The sequence below is a fragment of the Martes martes genome, assembly GCF_963455335.1.
Source record: "Martes martes genome assembly, chromosome: 13".
In the NCBI taxonomy this organism is placed as follows: domain Eukaryota; kingdom Metazoa; phylum Chordata; class Mammalia; order Carnivora; family Mustelidae; genus Martes; species Martes martes.
The window spans coordinates 69,834,889-69,857,969 of record NC_137901.1 but is presented as its reverse complement, the minus strand read 5'-3'; the positions used below and the strand labels follow the sequence as shown (position 1 = coordinate 69,857,969).

The following is a 23,081-nucleotide window of genomic DNA, read 5'->3' as shown; positions in this document are numbered from 1 at the left end:
TTCCTCCCCTGAGGTCCTTTCCTCCTTGTTCCCTCTCTGCTCTATCCCAGCGCCGGACTGCAGGCCGGTTTTTAGCCCATGCCTAGATAGTTTGTTTCTTCACCTGTGAAATGGAGGCGGGATAGGAAGAGACGCCCTCCCAAGTGTCTTACCCCATTTCTCTTTTACACACACACACACACACACACACACACACACACACACACCCCATAGCTGGTTTATGTCGTTGTAATAACGTAGAATGTTGATATCTAGGATTTATTGAACATTTACAGAGGCCAGATCTTCTGCCAAACACTATATGCATTACATCACTAATTTCTTTTTTTTTTTTAAGTTTTTCTTTATTAATTTGTCAGAGAGAGAGAGAGTATAAGCAGGGGGAGTGGCAGGCAGAGGGAAAAGCAGGCTCCCCACTAAGCAAGGACCCTGGACTCCATTCCAGGACCCCCATCCCAGGACTGGGGACTCCATCCCAGGATCCTGGGATCATGACTTGAGCTTAACTGACTAATCCATCCAGGCTTCCCTACATCACTAATTTCTTAGAGCAGTTTATTTACAGACGAGGACAGTGAAGTTCAGAGTTGGTGGCGTGAGAATCCAAACCCAGGCCATTTTCACTCCTCTACTAGTGTAGTGCAGCTATTCCTTTGTCTTCAGTCGGTCCCTTCATTGTCCCCCAGGGATCCAGGCATTAGCAGTCCTGAGTCAGAGGCTGACAACTGGGATATATAGATGGTTTCAGAATTTTCAAAGTGTTTTCCTGGTGGTGACCTTGAATCTCAGCAGGGGCACTGACCAGGAGGTAGGCATAATCTTTACCAGAGGGGTAGAGTCCTAGGACTTAGAGAAAGAAGGGGCTTGCATGTTGAATGGGAGTGGAGGAAAGACTCCTGCCCTTCTCTGCAACTCAAAAGTCCACCTTGAGCATGAGGGAACTGGGGAGAGGGCAGAGTTAGCTGCTGCTCCTTCCTCAGGGTGGTATTGGCCCAATTAGTGCCATCACCCATATGACCTCAGGAATAGTCAGGGCAGGGCTGGCAGCCTCAGGCTCACCGTTCCACTCAAGAACCAGGAATTACAGAGAAAGCCCACGTCACATGCTCGCCACACACCAAAGTGGTTCTCAAAGCCCTGTTTATAATGGCAAATCCCAATGTTCAGAAGAAATGACATAAGGTAACCTTGGATATTTTTCAAAGTTGTGTTTTCCTCTTCCATATTGCTAATGCTTTGGCATTTGTGGCTGCTTCTCAGAACCAGAATCTAACAGGAGTTGGATCTCAGAGGGCCCCAGATGGCAGCTGTAATTATCTGAGGGTGAACAGGCCAGTGTTTTTCAGTGTGTTCACAGATAAGTTCCCAAGTCCTAGGTGCTTTGCTACCTGAATATTCCTCCTCCCAGGACGGCACTGCTTGCTTGCTTGCTTGTTTGCTTTCCTCCCTCCCATTCCGGGAAGGAAAACCAAAATGTTTCAGTCTGTTATTCTCGTTGGTTTCTGCCTCATTCCTTGGGGATATAAAATCTCATGCGTGGCAGTATCTCACAAGAGTCCATCACGGAGGCAGCGTATGTGTGCGGGGTTGTGGGCCTGGGTGTGTTTGTGAGTGTTGTAGGGTGGAGACTCATTGCCCCGGGGGTGAAACTGTTCCCCAGTAGAGATCCTCAGAGGGAAATGGTGGCTCCTCGGGACAGGGCTCCACGGGTCCTTCTCTGTCCCTATTCTTGACGTAGTGCCCAGGATGCCAAAGGTACACAGTCACCATTTGCTTACTGAACACACAGGATCTGACCCTCTACACCTCCACTGTTCAGTAGGTGGCCAGCCATCTATGTGGTGGTGCATTTGAAAATGGTGACCAGTCCAAACTAAGATGTGCTGCAGGTGTCAAAGAGACACTGGATTTCGAGACTGAATGTAGACAAGACTGTAAAATAATCTTAATGGTGTTACGTTGATGTCATGTTGAAGTGATAGTATGTGGGGTTTATTAGGTTAAATAAAATATATAATTAAAATGAATTTACCTGTTTCTTTTTACCTTTTTTGTGGCTAGTAGAAAATTTAAAATCCCATGTGCAGCTAGCATTATATTCCTTTTGGACAGTGCTGCCCTAGAAGCATCATGGCTTGAAGACAGAGCAGAGATGTTGGACTCAAGAATCCTAGCTCTCTGAGTGACCTTGGCTTCATCCCCTAATTTCCAGAGCCTCAGGTTCCTCTTCTGTATAAAGGAGGCAGATTCAGGAAGTAGCACACAGTAGGTCCTGTGGTCAGAGCTTAGCACTATTAAAGCACAGCCTCTGTGCTCAGGCTCAAAACAGGTGAACCTACATGAGCTTTCCCTCATTCCATCCCTCCAGCCCTCTCCTTATGGGACAGCCTCCTCCCTGCCCCACCAGGAAACTTCCCTGAGAGCACACTCACTCACTCTTGCCTTCATCCCTTCTCAGGGACTGAAGAGCTACTCGGGGCCAGCCCCGCACTGGAGACAGGAAACCAGGCACCTGGGTGAGCCTCTGACCTGAGTCGCAGAGGCCACAGGCCAGACATCCAGCCTTACAGGCAGGTACCTTTGCAGAGGTGAGGACAGGGCCCAGTCCTCTGGGAGGCCTGAGAGGCCGGCTCAGTCTTCAGGAATCACCCCTTGGTGCCTTTGAGTGTCCCAGGACCTGTGGGCAGCAGCTGGCCCTCAAGTCCTTTGGCCCAGATGGCCAGATCATACCACAGTGAACTCAAAAGACAGTCCATGCGCTTGCAAGGAGACAGATTGCCAACTGCAAATAATTACTCAAATAATAATTCAGTGCCAGTGTGGCGAGTGCTGGGAAGGAAAAGAACAGAATGCTCAGAGGGGTGACAGGTGAACTCACCTGGCCTGGGGACCTGCAGGAGCTGTGTTGTCTGAAAGAAGTGTGGGGAGGAAAAGGCACACTCTGTGTGATAAGATGCTGGGGTGGGAACAGACCACCCAGAGCCAGAGCCCAGGGAAGTGTTCCAGTGTTTATACTATGGAAAGCCATTCAAGGGCCCAAACCAGGGGGATGAGTTGCCTTTTAAATGATCACTCTGGCCATATACAAATGGATGAGGTGGTGCTGGACAGAGGGATGAGGGTGACCCCTCCGGGAGCCTGTGGCAGTGGTCTGGGGAGAAGATGGAGCATGGAACAGCACGACGAATACAGTGGTGGGTTCTCAGTGTGGTCTGGGCCCGGGACTGGCAGCCCTAGGTGCTTGGATAGGGGGTAGAGAAGGGAATCCGAGGAAGTGCCCAGTTGCACATAGTGGGGGCGCCATTTTCGGAGCTGATTGCGGTTGGGCTGGAAGTAGGTTGGAGGAAGAGAGATTCTTCCACCAGGCCTGGACTTGCTGAGGCTCAGGGAGACCAACCATGGCCTAAATACTGCCCAAGCAGCACCCTCCCACCCCCCGCCACTGCAGGGAGGAGCTGTGGTACAAGGAAGCACTTTCTGCAGCTGAGAAAGCCACAGAGAACAAGAGACCCTGCTATAGGGTGGGGAGAGACCAAGGCAGCCCAGCTCTGAACAGAGAGAAGAGGGTCACACTGGCAAGGCCTATGATGAGCCACTGGAGGTATCAGGACAGTGTCATGCTTTTCCACCTTCTGAGTCAAGGACCAGGGGCCATTCATCCAAATCACTGGCTTCAGAGGTCCACGGACTCCAGAGATGGATGAGAAGCACTCCATGTGGGCTGCAGGGGGAAGAGGGGACATGCAGAAGGCAGGCAGTGGCTCCAGACAAGGATGGTGTTTGCTGTTGTTACTGCTAATAACAGTAATCACCAGACTAATGGTCACTATTGCTCGAGCACTATTATCGGGGTCTTGCCATGCACCAAGCGCTTTACTCGTGGATACTGTTAATGACCTCACAACCGCTCAGCCTGGCTGGAGATGGTGTCCCCATCTTACAGCTGAGGCAGCTAGGGTTCATAGGGGTACAGTGACTTGCCTGAGGCCACACAGCCAGGAAAGGGCAGGACTGGAACTCTCTGCATTCACATATAATGGGCCCCCTGTCACCAGAGTGACAAATTTTCAGGTTTTCCTCTCTTACACCTTAAGACAAAGTTAATGTATTTAAATTTTTCTTTGTGGGTTCTTTTCATTTCCCTACTCAATTACTCAGCATTCACTTGCCAGTGAGTGTCTACCATGAGCTAGGCCTTAGGCTGGCCATACTGGGGACACCACCATGGCTAAAGTGAACTGAGGACCTGGCCTGGAGTGTGGAGGCCATTCCAGCAGAGAAGGATCAGGGTCCAGATGGGGGAAGCCCAGAGAGATGATCTCGCCCAACCTGGAGAGTGCTCAGGGAAGGCTTCTTGGAGGAGGTGATATCCAGGAAGCCCAAAGGATGGGGGTATTTAGGCTGATGATGGGAATTGGTTGGGGAAAGCATGATTCAGACAGAGTGCACAGATGGGCCCAGGTTCAGAAATGAGTGCCTGCACCTGAGCTGCTGATGGAGCTGACTGTGGCTGAAATACAGAGTATGGGCTGATGGTACCGGGACCAGAGAGGACTGTGGGGAGGACTGCGGCCAGGGGTGGCCTTTCTCCCTTAGGAATTCTGAGGGGGCGTTGGCCAGTGTGACCCGATCTGATCAGGTTTGGCCCAGATCTCTAGAGCTGAAGTGTGTCATTGGAGGGGGCAGCCCTGTGGCCCTGCCAGAGACAGCTGCGGTGGTCCAGGTGGGAGATAACGGTGGCTGGGTAGGATCCAGCACTTCCTGTCATGCTGTAGCTACAACTCTCTTAGCTGTCAGTTGCCTATGTGTTCGCTCAGGGAGAGAAGGACTGGGGCTACTACTTATTCATAGCTCTGTCTGCCCAGCCTTTAGCAGGGGTCTGGCACACATAGGCCCTGGACGGACTTATGGAGCCAGGACTTGGCAGCGTGGACGTGGGGCAGGGTGGACAAGTGGGATTCTGGGGAGGTCTCTCTACTGCCCAGGTATTAAAGGGCCCATGGCCTGGGCCCGGGAAAGACTTTTCCCCAGGCTCTAGGTGGGGCTTTTGGCCTAGGACACACTGGGCAGAGGAGGATTTTCGGAAGTTTCCTCCAGCAGCAGCCACATGGCTCTTGCTAACGGGGGATCCTCTCTGCTCACCCCAGGAGCCACGAGGATGGCCCATCTGCTGGGCAGCCAGTCCTGCATGGACAGTCTGCGTAAGGACCTTACCGACCTGCAGGGCGCCATCGTGGACGTGTTCTCTCGTGCTGGACCTGTGCGTTTCCCCTCCTGGAAGTTCCCTGACCGCGTGGCCTGCGACCTGGACATGGTGGCCCTGTTAGAGCATTATGACCACGTGCCGGGCGACCCCGAGTTCACGCAGCTGTCCCATGCTGTTCTGCTGGAGCTGGTCATCGACAGGTGAGGGCCTTGACCAAGCCTGGTGATCTCGGGGTGCTGACATCTGCCCCTTAAACCAGTAAACCAGCCTCAGGATCCCCCCCCCGCCACCCCTTGCCCCCTCCACCACCAGCAGGGATCACATCAATAACAATAATCACCTTTAACTGAGTGCCTGTCAGGAGGCTGGCCAGCTCAAGGCCCTCACAGCGATCTCAGCTTCTGTCATGTACTGTGCTTTCCCATCCTGTCCACCTTCGGGGAGCTATGGGCCCCCCTCTTGCTCCCTGCAGCTGTACAGCTCCGAGGGCCACCTCTTCAGCTTCTGTCAGCCACCTCCTTAGGGCTTCTGTGCATTGGGGACACCACAGCTGCTGCTCAGAGTTTCCATCCTAGGCCCTTTGTCCTGGTTTCTTGAGAGCTATGCCATTCTCAGTGTGGGTCACAAGGTCAGATACAGGACGTGTTTTTCCAGATTCTGGCCCTGTTGGGAAGATTGCCCCGTAGCCCCTCCACTTCAATGCTCTCGTTAAACTTAACATGGCCATCAGCCTTCCACTTCCTGGGGACCACCACCTGGCTCCCTGTGACCAAAACCGTACATGGACTGAGGTCACAGGGGCCTGACAGGCAAGAATAGTTTGGGGATGACTTGCCTGGGGACAAAGAAGCTAGGGTTACCGCTTAGAGTTCTGGAGGCACCCTCAGGATGAGAGTATTCTTTGGAACCCGTGAGAGGCTAAACATGTATAAGCACAGAACACACTTCCTTCTCCTTTTTTTTTTAAAGATTTTATTTATTTATTTGAGAGAGCACGCATGAGTGGGGGAGGGGCAGGGAGGACCTGAGGGAGAGGCAGGCTCCTCCCTGAGCAGGAAGCCAGACATGGGGGGTGGGGGGTGGGGGTGGGGTGGAGAGGATGGGGAGGCTCCATCCCAGGACCCCTGGGATCATGACCTGAGCCAAAGGCAGACGCCCAAGCGACTGAGCCAACCAGGTGCCCTGAAAATACCTTCCTCCTCCCGTGCTTTTACCTATGTTATGCTATGCCATCTTCTAGGAACCCCCTGCACACCCCTTCCTGGTCTGGCCAAGCCCGGCTCATCCATCAAGGCCCAGTCTCGCCACGCCCCTGTAAAGCTGTTGCTGACATGTTTTCCCCACCCCTCTGTCAAGGCCATGCTCTGACTTCTTTCCAGGCGTTTTCCCACCCTACCCCACCCCCAGTGCTGCCCAGCACTGTGCCAGGCACAGTTGTCCCCATTCACAGAGGAAGACACCTCAGCTCAGAGAGGGGCAGGGCCTGAAGGCAGTTGGTGTCGCCTCCTGCAAGGTTTTGCCTGCCCAAGACCCCCTTGGGTTTAGGATGACCCCTCTGCACCCAGAACAAGGCAAGGTCACTTACCTGCCCGGTATGTTTTGTAAATACAAGACCTCTTCCTTTAAAGTAGCTTGGTTTTCATACAAATTCAAACTTGTCCTTCTAATGCCTGTCTTCCTTAGAGCAGCCCGACTCTAATTTTGAGCACTGAAGTTAGGATAGACCCCTAGCTATCTTCATGTCCCCGATGTCACAGAAGCAGCTTGCCCTGCAGGAGAAGACCCTGACTAGAATCCGGAGGCTGCAGGGTGCCCCTGGCCTGTGTGCTCGCCAGGCCCTTCTACTCACAGGGTCTCAGCTCTGTCCTCTGTAAGGCGAAGGCTCTGAGCCACGTGACGTAAGGCAGCCACCTACCCAGCACTCTCGGAGCACGTGCAGTACAACTGAAGTGAGACTCAGTCTGCCAGAGCATCCCTGTGTGGTGGGGAATAGCCAGGCTGAAGTGCTGATAGCCAGGAGGCCCAGAAAAGGCCCCCAAGTTCAGCCCTCAGGGAGGGCTTCCTGGAGGAAGTGGCCCCTTGGATTGGGTTTGAAGCTGGTCCAGAAGAGCACATTCTAAGACCCTCGAGGTTCCCAGAGCCAGAGGCTGCTAGTTGTGGGGTGCCAGGCATGCTGGCACCAGGCTCTACCCTAGCTGACCCTGTCGTCTCTGCCCACAGGCTCCTGCTGCTGCTTCAGAGCTGCACGAGCTACTTGGAGAACCTCGGTTCAGAGCAGACAGTGCCCGCTACCCGGGCTGTGGGGCCCTGCATGTCTGTGGGGCTCACGGTGCGTCGCTTCTGGAACAGCCTGCTGAGGCTGGGCATGATCTACCAGCAGGCAGCCCCTCAGGTGGGTTAGTCACCCTCACACCTGTCTACCCTGCCCCAGTCCCAGCCTCCTGGCACACCGTGTGGGCATACCACCCACATGCCCGAAGGAGACCGTGTCACTGTCTGGGTTCACACCGCCCAAAGGAGACAGTGTTTCCTCCAGAGGCAGGCCTCAGGGGGTCATGTCTGGGCTTCCAGGGTCTGCTGTTTGTGCTGAGCCTACCCTGAGCCTCAGTTTGTTCATCTGTACAGTGGGAATAATAAGTCTCTCCATCTCAGGGCATTGTTGGGTGATACTGTTAATGTTTGCCCCATTTGTTATGGCTTCTCCTGTAATTTTCACAAATCCCTGTGAGAAGGATCACCATCACCATAACGGGGAGGAACGGAAAACTGAGAGCAGCTATGGTGACACGAGAACAAGCAAGTCCACTGGGCAAGATCCCCAGAACCAGCAGCTGTGGCTTCACTGTTACACTCCTTGTCCCGTGCACAGAACTGCACAGAGCCTGGGGTGTAGGGGAAGCAACAGAGAGTTGGCTTGGGCTTGGTAAGTTGAGGCAGTGAAGAAAGAAGGTTCTCTCTCTCACTCACATTGGTGTCAGATATCTAACATCTAAGGGTCTGAGCATCAGGAGAGTCTGTACAGAATACTCACCAGGGAACTGATCCCCTCCTGGGCCTGTCTCCCCCATCTGCTTTCCCTTTCTTTTCCTGACCACAGAAAAGAGTAAACCAAGGGGAGAACCTCACCTCCAAGCCCACAGCCAAGGGCGAGCCAGCCAGGACCCCTGAGCTTGTGACTGCCAAGTTCCTCAAGCCCCCCTCCCCAACGCCAGGCTTGCCGCAGACCTGCCAAGAGCCAGACAGCCTCCACGTCAGAGGCTCCCCGCAGTGTCCAGCCAGCACTGCCAAGAACAGCAGGAGCGTTCACTCCCAGACGGTGGAGACAGCCCTTGTGCCCTGCGATGCGTGCACCAGCGTCCAAGGCAGCCTGCGGGAGGTGGGCAAGGCGGTCATCAGCCTGTGTCAGAGCCAGAACCTGCCCTCGTCCTTAGGCCAGTTCCAGCAACTGGTGCGGGACAGCATGGGCCTCAGGCCACTGCCAGCCGCCACCATGGGCCACTGGGCAGCCGAGCAGAGCAAAGACCTGACACGCCTCACTAAGCACGTGGGGGCCCTCACTCAGCTGGTCGGGCCACTCAGGGCCCAGCTGGAGGAGGCCGAGGGACAGAAGGACGGACTGCAGAAGCAGGTGGGCCAGCTGGAGCAGGCGCTGCAGCAGGAGCAGGGGGAGCGGCAGCGACAGGCGGCCGAGGCCACACAGCAACTGGCGGAGTGGGAGTGCCACCGGCAGCAGCTGCTCACAGGTCTGTGCCGGGAAGCCAGGCCCTGAGCCCCGGGGCTCAGTGGCAGCCTTAGCACAGGCTCACCGGGAGGCAGACCTGTTAATAGGGTTGCAGGGACACGTCTACTGGGGTGAAGAAACCCAGGCTGGGGAGTGGGGTCAGAGGCCCCGAGGGCGGACAGCTCCCCAATCTGGTTACCCTGCAGGCGGCCGGAGCTTCATCCCCCCCAGGGAGCACTGGAGCTGGTGGTGTGGAACGCGTGCCTCAGAGTTGTCCCCTCAGAGGGCAAGGGGGCCGGGGGGTTCATCTATTCACTCCCATGTGTCCCCAAAGGGGACTCCCTGGGGGAGCTGCTCTCTGGCTTCCATGAAAGCCGCCAGGCAGAGAGACAGCTATGGCACTCACTAGGAGCGGGCCAGGGCCCACTGAGGTTGGGAGGCCAGAGGGATTTGGGCACATCACTGTCCTTTCTGAGCCTGTCACTTGAGTGGAGGACACAGAGGCCCAGAGCAGTGTAGAGACCTGGCAGCCGGCCCATAGGAAGCAGGAGGAAGGGGGGCCCAGGCCTCCCAGCCTCTCTCCGCAGAGCTCCTGTGGGCCCAGGCAGCCCCTCCATACAGCACTCCCTGTCACGACGCTGCAAGGTGCACTGGGCCTGAAGGCCCTGGCTAGGCCCATCAGAGTCTCTCTCTCTCTCTCTCTCAACTGCCATAGAAACAAGTGACCTCAAGACGAAGGTGGCCACCCTAGAGGGGGAGCTGAAGCAGCAACAGGAGGCCATGCAGGCTGTGGGTGAGGAGCCCCCTTGTGTGTCCCTGTACCCCATGTCCTGTGCTCAGTGGTGCCGCTAGATAAGCAGTACTGTCTTTGTCTCCCGGGCTTCTAGGAGCCATAGGGATGGGCCCGCCTGGCCACATTGAGTTGGGCTGCCACCACCTCCCACCCAGAGAGCACCTTCTGTTTTCACAGAAGGGTTCAGAGCCGCATTTTGTTGCCGGGGACACTGAGGCCCTGAGACAGGCTGTGACCTCTCCCGCCCCACCTCAGGTCCCATCATGGGTCAGGGACGGTGTGGAGACTTGCACCCAGGCTTCTCCGGCTCTACCCCTCCCCCTGCCCACTCAATCCTACAGAGACGAAGGCACGGCAGTTCCAGGAGGAGGCCGAGCGCAGGGCAGAGGCGGAGAGGCAGGTGCAGCAGCTGGAGGAGCAGGTGCAGCTGCTGGCCGGGCGGCTGGACGGGGCCAGCCAGCAGATCCGCTGGGCCAGCGCCGAGCTGGACAAGGAGAAGGCCCGTGTTGACAGCATGGTCCGCCACCAGGAGGTGAGGATCTAGGGGTGTCTGCGACGTAGGCTGCAGAGAGAGAGAGCCCCACTGGCGAGGGGGGGTACCTGCTCGCCAACATACACACCCAGGGTTTTGTTTGATCTTTATCAAGAGTCTGAGCCTTCCCCTGGGCCCTGGGCACTGGGGGAACAGCAATCCAGGGACAGATGCAGCTAAAGGAGGCCTTGCTCTGGGGGAGCTCCCCACCCAGCGAGGATGAGCAACTGGGTCACCACAGCTCCGCTGCCAGATGGCTAGGAGGTGCAGGGAAAGTGCTGTAGGTGTCCACAGAGGGACAGTCACATCTGTGGGAATCCAGGATGGCTTCTGGGAAGGAATGGCCTTTGAACTGGATGCCAGGGGCTGGTGAGGAGTCCATCAGTCAGAGAAAGGATGGGGATGACAAAGAGCGAGCCAAGGCCCAGGTTACAGCTGTGCCCTGGGCACTGGTGCCCTGCAGGAATCCTCAAGGGTAGGGCTGAGGGAGCAGGTGACCTGCCACCTGAAGCAGTTATGGCCCAGGCCAGGAAGGCCTTTCAGTCCCAAGCGGGTGCTTTCCTCAGTTCCCTGTGAACAGTCACGGTCACCAGGTATCAGATGTGTGCTGTGGACAAGGGGCTGGGCCTCGGCCTCTATAGCCCCCTTGTTCTTATTCCTCGTCACCACAGTAGGAGGTGGACAGTCTCGTCGTCCCTATTTTATGGAGGAGGAGATTGGGGCTCAGGGAGATTATGGCAGTTACGCAAAGCTTCACAGCCAGCTGGAGCTAGAGCTCGGACTCGGAGCCGACCGGCACTGGCTTTTCCTGGTTTGCACCCAGTGGGTATCAGGAAAAGTAGATCCCAAGTGATGTGGACTGACGGGACACGGGAAACCTAAGGAGAAAAAGAGAATGTATTGCCCAGAATTCCTGCCCCAGTGGAGACTGTGACTGGAAAAAAGAGGGGACGAGATTGATAGTCAATCCATTGCTTTCCAAAGTGGCAGGGGTCTGCAAGGTGGGGGGCCCAGGGGGTGTGCACCACTGGCCCCTCTGCCCCTTCTGCTACACATACATGCACAGCCTCCCCTGTACATAGACGGGCACAGGGGGCGGGTCAGAGATACCAAGGCCTCTTCTGTCCCACACTGAGCCTTGCCCCGTGGGCCTCATGGCCTCCCTGCCTGCCCACCCTGCCTCAGTCCCTGCAGTCCAAACAGCGAGCCCTGCTGCAGCAGCTGGACAGCCTGGACCAGGAGCGTGAGGAGCTTCGGGGCAGCCTGGACGAGGCCGAGGCCCAGCGGGCCCAGGTGGAGGAGCAGCTGCAGAGCGTACAGAGCGAGAGGGAGCAGGGCCAGAGCCAGCTCCTGGCCCAGCAGGTGGGAGCCGGCAGGGTAAGGGTGCCGGACGGCTCTCCCTTTTCTCCAAAAGGGGTCTCCAGCCAGTGGAGTGCCTGCAGGCCTGTCCCGTGTCTGGATCAGTGGGGAGAGGGGCTGTCCCCAGGGGAGTCGGGAGCCATTTGTTGCATAAGGCTTGAGCCTCCCCCTGCCCCAGGAGCTGCTGCAGAGCCTGCAACGGGAGAAGCAAGGCCTGGAGCAGGCCACGACGGATCTGCGGCTGACCATATCAGAGCTGGAACGCGAGCTCACAGAGCTGAGGGAGCGGGAGCGGCTGCTGGTGGCCTTCCCAGACCTGCACAGACCCATCGAGGCCCAGATCCCAAGTAGGGGCCCAGAGGTGCTGACCAGGGCATACTGGGGCCTGGACAGGCAGCTGAGGGCTCACCTGGGCAAGACACTGGAGTCTGCAGCTCCCTGGCCTGCAGTGCGGTCCCTACTGAGTCCCCAGGACACAAAGGTGCTTCGTTTGTTAGCCACTCTGTAGATGAGGACACAGAAGCCCAGAGGCAAGGAGACTGCCCACTGTCACATGCTGAGTCCACGTGCAGGTCTAACCACCTCTGTAGCCTGTGCTCTTCACCATGTCACATGCCAGTCCTTGTTCAACATCCTGGTGTCCCCTGTCCTGGTATCTCCCCAAACCACACCATGGGGCCAGCTCCAGGAGCACTGCCCCAGCTGTCCAGTGTCCAGTATCATGCCCCCCATGCCCCAGGAGTACTAGGTACCCGTCTCAGCAGAGAACGGATGCCGGGCAACCTAGGTTCTCCTTTAAGGCCCTCAGCCCTCACTCCGGGGGGGGGGGGGGATGAATCCATTTGCGGGGCTGTCGGGTAGAGTGATGTAATTTAGTTTGGTCACACTAAGTCATCGGTCCTGAGTGCAGCGGGCCAGGCCCTTCCATTGTCTTTTGATCCGCCCCATAAGATGGGTAACAGACCTTTCACAAGCCACAAGACCGAGAACCACAGCAGGCAACAACTTGCTCAGGTTCAGAGTCAGAAAGCAAGTATCCATCTCCCCGGTGGTGGGAAAGAACGTGCTTGCTGAGTTCCTGTGACTCATACACAAGAGCTGGCTGCGTGGCCTGAGACACCTCGCTGTCTCTCTGAAAACAAGCGGCTTTGGAAGGGATTCACTCTCTTACCCAGTTACAGCGTCTTCAGTGAGCCTGAGGTCCCAGTCAGCTTGCTGTGGTCACCTCCCAGCAGGGAGGGGGTGGGAAACTGGGACAGGGCCTCAGGAGAAGGATGATGAGGTGCAGGGGTGGGTATAGCGTGGGCCCTGCTCGGCTCCCTTGTGCTCGCCAGGCCACCAACCTAAGGTACACCCCAGCTAGCGCTAGTGTGTGTGCCCTCAGAGGTCCTGTACCACTGGGCACCAGGGGCAGCCCTGGCAGGGGGAGGTAACAGAGGGTATATCCCTGCAGGCTCCGGCAATGTTACTGATGACATGGAGAGGCAGGTACAGGCCAACGACATCCGCATCCAGGTCCTGCAGGAGGAGAATGGGCGGCTCCAGTCTATGCTGTCCAAAATCCGGGAGGTAGCCCGTCAGGGAAGCCTGAAGGTGAGCAGCCTGGCTCCCCAACCTGAGAGGGCCGGCCCTTGGGGACTTGGGGGAGGCCCCTGACCCAGAAGGTCTTCAGACCCCACTCTGGGAACCTACCAAAAGCCTGCCTCATCACATGTGGTTTCCACGTTTCAAGCAGGCGTGAGAATGGTACAGTGCCTGCCAGCTCCAAATTCCCCCCCCCCCCCCGCCCCCAGCTCTTGTTGCCTTTAAGGACAACCAGGAACGTTGTCAGAAAGCCAGACTTCCCACACTGAACTGCACCTGGGGTGGCCCTGGAAGCCTTTCCAAACCCTGCACCTGAGGGGAAGGGGCTGTGGGTATGGGTTTCAGCCCTCCCTTCTCCTCCATGGCAAGAACACCCTTGCTGAAGGGTGCAGAGAGGTTTCCTGGGCCTTTCTGAATTTGACTTTCTTTGCAGCTGATCCCACAGGACCAGCTCTGGGCCCCTCCCAGCAAAGGAATCCATCAAACAGTGCCCCCAGCCCAGGCCCAGAATGCTTCCCCAGGGTGAGTAAGGCTTTGAGGGAGGTGGGGAAGACGGTTGTGGGTTGGTCCTCCTCACTCACGGGAGATCTTGCCATCTGGTCCTCCCTCAGGCCCCTGGGCAGGCGGCACCTGCCTAGCAGCAGGACAGCCAGCGTGGGCAGGACCCTCCCATGCCAGCTCCGGGCATCCCCATCTCAGCAGTCCTGCGGTCGGCCGGGCAGGTCCTCCCTGGAGGACATGACCCACTCAACCAACTGTGCTCAGAACCCCATCCGGGCCTTGGCCAGGCTGAGGAGGAGACTGTCACCAGGCCAGAGCCAGGCCAGCCCTGCATACCAGCCCCAGGAGCGGCCCACGTAGCCTGCCGTGTGGTGGGGCTGGAGGGCAGGAGGCTGGCAACCCGTTCCATGTAATAAAGCCCCGGCCATCTGCCCACAGCACCCTTGGCCTCACAGCACTGGCTAAGCCAGAGGCAGAGTCCTTCCTCCCCCATTCTGGGCGGGGACCACTGAGTCCCCAGCCATGTAGGTCATCTGCCGGCAGAGGCCTAGCACACTGTCCTCACAGGACAGTGGGAAAAGAGGGCACACAAAGGACAGCAAGAAGCTTTAGCACCTGGGCCAGGTGAAAGGTAGTCTTTTGATCCCCAGAGCAAGCACAAAAGGGTGACAGACTCAGCGACCCCTACCCATGGAGAGTAGTAGGGTCAGGGCAGGGGTAAGTCAGCGAAAGAGAGCAGCTGCCAAGGTAGGCCTGGTGAGGAAGGAGTCAGAGAAGGGGGTCCCGGCTCTAGGGCCTCCTACCCCCAGCTCTGAACCCAGGATGGGGACATTAAGGATCCAAGAAAGTCAGTTGTCCTTTTTACTAAGAAACTATTCACCTTCAGGGAATGTGAGTCAAAAGGATTTCTCTAAATCCGGGAGGTTGGATCCCTAGAAGGCAGGGCAAGGCCTCACCTAACCAGACAGCAGGACCCCCAGCAAGCCCTGGATTTCCCAGGCCTGTCTCTTGGGCCCTGGCCCTCATGCCACCCAGCCATGCCAGGCCCACAGTCCAGTTCTCTCCACGAAGCCTCCAGCCTGCCCTGGGTCGCCTCAGCAGTGAAGGACAGGCTCTAAGGCCTTGCTGAGGACTTCTCAGGGTGGGCACTCCTAGCTTCCTGTGACATCTTCCCCAGGTGAGGAGGCCAGCAGGTAGAGTGCCTCAGTTTAGGAGAAAGGTCAAGAGGGGCCATGTGTGTAGCTGAATGGGCATGGCTGCTATCTGCCCAACTCCAGCTTCTGTGGAGCCTGGCGTCGAGGGAGGCTGGGATGCCCTGGCCTTCATGGGCGAAAACCAGCTCCTGGGGTGAGGTCTCAGAGGCAAGACGCGTGGGTCCAAGTCCAAGGTAGGACCAATCACAGCTCAGCTCCCCTCTGCTCACAGTTCTGGAGGTCAGGAGTTCGGGCCCTGTATCTGGCTTCTCCGTTCAGAATCTTAGAAGACTCACGTCAAAGTATCTGCCAGGTTACATTCCTTTCTGACAGCTCTGGGAAAGGCCCCACTCCCAGGCTCATTCTGACCGCTGGCAGAATTCTGATCCTTGCAGCTGTAGGACTGAGGTCCACCTCCCTGATGGCTGCTGTCAGCAGGGGCCACTCTTAGCGCTCGGAAGCTGTATGCCTTCCTTGCCACGTGGCCCCCTCCATCTTTAAGTCAGCAACAGAGAATTTCTCACACACTGAATGCCCTTCTTGCTTCAACTTTCTGACTTCCTCTTCTTCCACCGGGCCAGTGAAAACACTCTGCTTCTAATGGGCTCTTGTGGTTAGGTCAGGCCCTCTTGGATACTTTCCCTATCTTAAGATCAACTGTGCCATATAACCTCATCATGGGAGTAAAATCTATTACACTCCCCATTGCAGGTTTACAACAAGGCATGTCCATGAGGGCTGGGGGTGGGGTATCTTGAAGCCTGTCTTAGAATCCCCCCTCATAGGCAGTAGAGCCCAAGGTGACTTTTCTGTCTTAAGACATCCACACAAATCTGATCTCTTTATGTTAAAATATATCCGTGTTTACTTCAATATTAAACCTCCCCTACCCCAAATCTAAAAAAACCCCAGCTCCCCCTAAAAGATGCACCACGTTTATCCTGCAGCTTCAAGTACTCTGGTCAGCAACCCGTAGCCCGGCCAAGCAGCACAGGACTGGATGGCTTCTGAGGCCTCCGGTCCCAGCCAGGCCTGGGGAGGGAGTCCAGCTGGACAGGCAGCACTTGCTGCTCCTCGTGTCCAAGGGCTGAGGGCGCTATCAGTGGAGGGGCCTCTGGGTTGAACATCATAGCCTTGACCAAGATGTGTCCTGAAAGACAGGCCGGGATGCCCCCAAGGCCAGATAGCTCCTCCCACAACCCAGCGCCCAATAAATAAGCACAAAACCCAACCAGCCACTGCAGCCTCAGTTCCCAGGGATGCCACAACAGGCAGGTCAGAGAGGCACCAAAGCCCTGGGACCAGCTGCGCTGCCCCACCCCATTCTTCCCCCAGGCCCCTGCCCAGGGTCCCGGGAGCTGCCTTCGAGGAGGGCAGACACAGACATTCCAGGATGGTAGAAGAAGGGCCCCAAAGTGGCTTCTCTTTCTTGAGTTGGCAGGTCCAGGCCCTGCATCCTCGGGCTGGGGTGTGTGGTCCCTCCTTCCCAGTATGAATATGATGGGATGCCTGGCCCCTCAGCAGGGGAGGCCCCTGTCCTTCCTCCCACCGGCTTCCTGTCCATCCTGCTGTTCTGTTCCAGGAGCCCAGGCCTACGGCCAGGGTGCAGGTGGGAGGGTCCTTTGCCCACATGCAGAGACCCAGCTTGGGCAGCTAATCATCTGAGTAGCGGTTCCCTGCATGGGAGCAAGAAAACACCGAGAGGGAGATGTCAGATGGGGAGCGAGCAGGGAGAGCTGGCCAAGGGCCCCCACCCCTGGTGCTTACCCAGGACGTTGAATTTGCACAGCGGGCAAGTCTGCTGGAGCATCAGCCAGGGGTCCACGCAGTCTCGGTGAAACTCATGCTTGCAGGGCAGCACCCGGAGCCACTGCAGGGTGTGGGGGGAGACTTCAGACCACAGTCAGGCCTCCAGATGGGGATGCCTGGCCCCACCTGCATGGGGAACTGAAACCCCTGCAGCCTGTCACCACCCTCCCCACCCCCTAATGGGTGCTTTCCTAGTTAGAGTAGGAGCTGGGAGGATAAGGGCCTGGTAGGAACGGTTCTGGGGGGTCTCAGAGCAGTGAGGGACATCACAGGTCAGCCTCTGCCCATGGCACTACCTGCTTATTGCAGAAGTAGTCCAAACACACGGCGCAGGTCTCAGCACCTGGTTCTGGGGGGCCCTGGGCTGTGCGGCCTAGACGGCAGCGCCGGGTCTTCAGGGATGCCAGTCTCCGCAGCACGCGGAGCTTGAGCAGGTCCACCTGATGGGGGAGGGCAGGCACAGTCAGGCAGGCCCCAGGCTGGGGGCACTGGGGCTTCCGGGGGCCGGCTCTCACCTGGCCTCCAGGTTCCCGCTGGCTCTGCCTGGCCGCCTGCCGCTGGGCCTGGACCACGAGGCCTGTGCACAGGAGCATGGCCACCAGCAGGATGGCATTCCACAGCTGCTGCAGGGGCTTCTGGGCAGGGGAGCAGAGTGTCAGGAAAGCTGGGGCCGCTCTACGCTCTTCCCCCCAGTGAGTCCACTCCGAAGACCAGGCAGGTAAGGTCCATTGGCAGCGCGTCCCTGCAGGTTCCTGACTTCCTCTTCTGAATCCTGCGTGCCTCCCATCTGTGCCCCTAGGGTCAGCCCCCGCTGTCTATACAGCTCCTCATCCAGCTGCTGAGGGGACCCACCTCTGCCCCCAGACCCTCTCCTGGGAAAAAAGCTTTTGCATTCTTGGAAGCTTCTCTCTGGCAGCCTCACAGACTCCCCAGCCCAGGACCCTATCACTTTCCCACCCTCATCCCTACCCCACACTTCTCCTGGTCTACTTTCTTGGGTGCCATCACCCACCCACTTCCGTCTGAGCCGAGCATTCATGTGGTCCCCTGTGGCTTTGCTCTTTGGGGGCCCATGCACCCCTCCCCTCCATCCCACTCCTCTGCTCTTTGGGGGCCCTGCTCCAGCCTCACCAGCCCACTTCCTACAGCGACAAGGATCTCACCTGCAAACCTGATCACCCAGGACCCCTGCTTGCCCCTCTTCCCTGCAACACCCCCACCATCAGGAGAGACCCTGAACTCCTCGAGCAGCCATCTGGCAAGGCCCTAGATCGCCCACCCCCTGTCCTTTCAGGGTCCCATGCTCTGTGTCCTTTCTTGTGCTCCCAGTTCTTCCTCACCCCTTCCCTGGGCTAATGCCTTTGGATGCCCCCTGCTCCAGAACTCTCCCTGACCCCCAGCCCTCTCCACACTCTTTACTGTGTGTTTCCTTGTCGCTGCCCTCAGTGGTCCTCAGGCTCCTGCTGGGAGGAAGGAACCACATCAGCCCTGCCCTTGGCCCTTGAGAGGGTCCCTCAGGACCTCAGAGTTCCTGGGTTGGGGATGGGGGGCACACTCTGACCTTGACTTAACTATCCCCCAACTCCCACCTCACAACAGTGTGGCAGCTGGGCTTTGACTACAGGAAATGATGTGGCACAGTAAGCAAAACCCAGCCGGCTCACCCAAACAGGCGCACCGGCTCTCAGGGTCTCTGCACATGTCATGACTAATAAATGCATTCATTTAAAAGCTTTCTGCATTCCTGGTAGCTTTCTGCCATCGTATTCCACAACAACGAAGCTCAACTACCATCTTGTTACAAGGGAGAGGGACCAAGAAGTGATTGGCTCTTAAGAGAACACTACTCCGGACGAGGCTGGGTGCTGCTGGTGTCACAAATCAAGAGATGACCGTGAGCCCCAGCTGCCTGTTTCTCACTCTCTCTCCTCTGGTGTCTGTGCCCCCGTCTTTCCTGGGGAGTGGGAGAAGGTTGTACCTCCTGCTGCAGGAAGCTCTTCCCCAAGCCCCCAGGCGGAGCTCAAATGCTTCTGTTGTGTCCTGGAGGGCCTGTCCCCGCTCCCCTGCTTAGTGCTGACCCCGGCAGAGTGACCGCCATTTGGGGCCCCAGGAGCCCAGGGCCGGAAGTGCCCTGCCTTTGTGGCCTGGGCTGTGTGGAGCCAGGCTGACACGGGGCAGGACTCAGTGGCCACCATAGTGTGAGCTCACCAGGGCAGAACCTGGAGCTCTGAGATCTGGAGCAGCCTGGGGGCACTGGGTGGGCACAGGGCATGGCCAGCTTGGGGCCCTGCTGCAGGCCAGGGACCCAGTCCTCTCAGGCTCAGCACATCTGCGGGACCCCCAGGTGAGCAGGTAGGGAGGGGGTCCCTTTGACCTTTCCGGTGCACGGGTGCTGCAGCTCTGGGTTCAGACTCACCAGCATGGTGACCGGGCCCTAGGGTTGGGGCCGAGAGCTGGCCCCAGACACCCTTAGGCCACCTTGGCTATCATGGCTACCCAGCACTTGACAGGCTCAGCTCTGCCCCCTGTACCAGCCAGACTGGCCTGCAGACTGCAGGCATTCCCACTCCCAGGCCCCTTGCCCAGCCTGCTCGTCCCCGGGCTCCAGGCTTTCTGCAGGCCCATCCTCTCTCATCCGACAGTCCCTCACCAAATGCCTGCCCCACCCAGATGGCTGGGTGGGCTGTCCTCCAGGGGAAGACCCAGTGCGGCTCCCTCTTCTTCCAGAAAGCCCTTCTGTTCCCCTAGTCCCACTGCCCGCTCCCTTCACACAACTGTGGGTCAGTTCCTGCTGCTCGCATAGGAATGAGCACATGACGTCCGGGCTGAACTGCCGAGGCCTTTTCACGGGAGAGTTCCTTCCCTGCTTGTCTTTGAGCCCCTTCAGGACAGTGCCTGGGTCCCATAGGTTTTCTGGACCCTCCACAGCCCTTCTCATTGAGCCCTACGTGTCCTAGGACCTCAAAGATTATCTGGTGACTGCTAATTTATTCCATCATTTATAACAACAAACACATTCAGAGAGTAGGAGCTGCCCACCTGCTCTGTGCCCACTGTGAGCTTCATGCACACACAACGCCCTGATGATCCTGTGGCCGTGTGCTGTCCTTGTTCACAAAGGAGTAACATGAGGCTACAGAGGTTAAACGCTCAACCTGAGATCCCTCAGCTAAGGCTGCAAGTCTGCCTCGCACAGCCCAATCCCACTGACACCCCCCGGAGGCTGCCCACCAGTAGACCAGGATGTGCCTGCCCTGACAGAGCATCTGTCCACAGACGCTTGTGGACAGAATACCTTCAAACCTTCTCGATGCCCAGCATTGAGAAATCCAGAGATTAGAAAGACACAGCCCCAGACTTCAGGAGACAAACTCACATTCCCAACACTTAGAGACTTCGGACTGTCCTGAGAACACTATGAAGGGCCTGACAAAGGATGGCCGCGATTTCAAAGACGGAGAGAGGAATGGTGAGCTGAGGCTTCGAGGGAAGCTTTCCAAAGAAGGCAAGCAGACAGGGATGTATGGAGACAGAGAAAAAGAGTGTCCATGCCTGCAGTCAAGCACGGACAAGGCCTAGTGGCAGGAGGCCAGGGCATGTGTGAAGGCCAGTAAATGGCATAGGATGAGAGTATAAGGAAGAGACTAGGGAAAAAAAAGATACGTGAGTGAACAGGAGAGCTGTGAAAGCCAGGCTAAGGAGTCTGAACTTTATTCTGCAGGCAACGGGGAGCCAAGGAGGGCTTCTGAGCGGGAGAGTAACACAGCCATAGTAACTAACACTGATTATGCATGACCCCATCAAGCACTGCACTGAGCACCCGTGTCAATGAGCACTCATTACAGCCCTGGGAGGTGGAAGTGGTGGTCCTGGCCAGCAAGGTGAGGAGAGGCCACAGGATCTGAGACAAGGCACGTGTGCAGCCATACCCAAGCCTCCTCTCCCCAGGCACCCACCTGCTCCTGGGCCCGACTGCCTCCCAGGCACACCAAGTCCTGCCATCCTCCGTAGCCGTCCTTGGAGAGGCCACAGGTGGTCCACAGGGTCAGCTTCCACTCGATGTTGGCTGACAGCGACTCTCCGCTAGTGATCTCGGCTGTGGCCTGATTCCTCCTGGGAGGCAAAGCCACAGAGGGGTCAGAGAGAAGGGCTTTTGGCAGGAGATGACCCACCCACCCCAGCCTTGTAGGAAAAAGATCCTCCCACGTATCATCCCACAGCCTTTCTGCTTTGGCCCCCAAGCCTTTTCTGGTTATTGGTTTTTCCATTTCTCACATCAGCCAGACCAGGGAGGCCTGAAAGTCTGGGAAAGAACCTGTCAATCAGGAATCCAGCTTCGTCCTTCCTGAAGCCAATTCCCCTCGGCCCCTAGAGCTGCCTCTTTGCTCCAGTCCCCTCACCCATTTCTCAGACCAGGAGACTACAGTCTGAAGGTTAACAGGAAAATCCCTGGTCCTGAGACCATGGCAGATTCAGGGACCCCCTCAGCACCCAGGTTCCCAAGCCCAGTCCTTTGGAGCCCAAACCCCAACTCACTGCAGCAGTGCCTCCAACAGCTTGGTGACATTGGAAGAGTAATGGAGGACAATCACTGGCCTGAGCAGAAGCTGTGATATATCTAGCTGGAGATGGATAGACAAGGTCAGCCGGCGTTGGTCCCCTCCTCCCTGGCCTGCATACCCCCGCGCCTGAACCAGTTTACCTCTCGGACCACGTTGTGGTTCAAGATGAGGAGGAGCAGGGCAGAGGCTCCCAGGAAGAGTGCCCTCCGCATCTGCGAGGGACAGAGATAGAAGCTAGCTGACCCCAGGCCCACACACCTGTCTCACTACCCACGACCACAGTTCTTAGCTCCTGGCTCTGCAATGTTTTCCTCCGGACAGACCGGCTGTACACTCCTTCCCCCAGATGTTCTGAGGACCCAAACAATTATGTGCCTTCCCTGGTCCTAGTAGGACAGGCCTGCCCACCAACTCTCAGCAGGAACTCCCCACCTGATACTCTCAGAGCCTGGTGGAGCTTCCTGACTTGCCACCTCCCACCTCCCTGCTTTCACTCCATACTGACTCAATTTTCCAAACTGGGGTCCCTCACCTCACCCAGGCCCCAGGTTTCTCTGCAAGCTCCTTAGGGGCCCACCTGGTAGTCTGGCTCTGGCCTTGAAACCCCTTCCTCCAGTCCCCTTCCCCACATACACCCCCTGCACCTGCTGGACCAGGGCCTTGGGATAGGCCTGGGGACCGCTGCCCTGACTCTCCTGGTGCAACTGGGCCGCCTGCTCCTTGCCCACGTATGCCACTGCAATCCAGCCTTCTACAGGTACCTCCTGCTCAGCATCCACGATGTCCATCTGTGGGGTAAGGGACCACAGACAGGAGGAGGAAGGGGAGGAAGGGGGGTTGGACACACAGGGGATATAAGGTCAGGGTTTGGGACCGAGTTTGAAGGGAAGGACATCTGGATCTCAGGTTTTGGAAGCCGGGGGTTGAGGCCTGGGCATCCTGGGGAGAGGGCGCTGGGAGGCTAGGGCTTGGTCCAGGATAAAGGCCGGATCTGGGTGCGGGGTCTACCGCGGGGCGGGGCGGGCCGGAACCAGATGGCTCGGCTGCGCTCACCAGCAGCAGGCGGCCGCCCAGCGCGGGTGCGGGGTCGACCTCGGGGCCGATCCTGACGCCCTCCAGGACCAGAGCGTCCTGCCGCGGCAGCCTCACGTCCACTCGTACGGCGCGGGCCCCGCCCCGCCCCGCCCCGGCCTCAGGCTCGCTGCAGTCCGCCGCGGCCCCGGGTCCCGCCAGGCCCAGCCAGAGCGGTAGCAGGGGCAGCAGCAGCAGCAGTGGCGACGGCGGCGGTGGAGGAGGCGGCGGGGGCGACCTCAGCGGGGGGCGAGCAGCGGGGCCCATGGCCGGACCCGGCGAGCAGACGAGACAGGGGTGCCGGGGGTCCCGACGCGGGGGGGAGCGTAGGGAGCGAGGCCGCGGCCGGACGGGGCGGGGCGCCGGGCGGGGCGGGGCCGGGGCCGGACGGGGCGGGGCGCCGGGAAGGCGGGGCGTCCTCGGCCTCTCTTGTGCCCAGACCGGGCCGCGCGCGCCCCCTGGTGGCCGCGGAGAACTCTGGCGCCGGCTGCCGAGGTGGCTGGAGTGGGGCGGAGCCCAGGAAGAGGTAGTCAGCTTGTGGCCTGTCAGACTGGCGGAGACCCGAGCACGAGAGACGGAGGGAGATAGTTAGCAACATGGGGAGGCAGAGGCACGATCAGGGCCCCCAGAAGGGCAGGAACAAGGGACGTGTTGTGGCCTGAAGGCTGGCTGGCCCTTGCTGTGCGCCGGCCTTACGGTCACTCGGTGTGGCCTTGGTCAAGTCACATCCTCATCTTCCCTGGGCTTCCA

The 23,081-nt window shown here is 58.0% G+C and overlaps 2 protein-coding genes across 2 annotated transcripts; one reads left to right on the top strand and one right to left on the bottom strand.

Moving 5' to 3' along the window:
• Positions 1–5,147: 5,147 nt before the first annotated feature.
• Positions 5,148–14,056, top strand: CCDC157 (coiled-coil domain containing 157; the record flags this gene model as incomplete). The annotated part of the gene is made up of 10 exons (XM_080821707.1): positions 5,148–5,406; positions 7,427–7,598; positions 8,304–8,949; positions 9,643–9,720; positions 10,062–10,252; positions 11,438–11,614; positions 11,790–11,958; positions 13,065–13,204; positions 13,629–13,717; positions 13,807–14,056. Exons 1-10 carry the CDS (start codon positions 5,159–5,161, stop codon positions 14,054–14,056), a joined length of 2,160 nt encoding a protein of 719 aa, XP_080677833.1. The 5' UTR covers positions 5,148–5,158.
• A 1,677-nt stretch (positions 14,057–15,733) lies between these two features.
• On the bottom strand, positions 15,734–22,679 carry RNF215 (ring finger protein 215). Its single transcript, XM_080822062.1, has 9 exons — positions 22,314–22,679; positions 21,905–22,048; positions 21,401–21,472; positions 21,235–21,320; positions 20,655–20,811; positions 17,214–17,333; positions 16,995–17,138; positions 16,657–16,759; positions 15,734–16,565 (listed from the first exon to the last, which is right to left on the bottom strand). Exons 1-9 carry the CDS (start codon positions 22,596–22,598, stop codon positions 16,543–16,545), a joined length of 1,134 nt encoding a protein of 377 aa, XP_080678188.1. The 5' UTR covers positions 22,599–22,679; the 3' UTR covers positions 15,734–16,542.
• Positions 22,680–23,081: the final 402 nt, after the last annotated feature.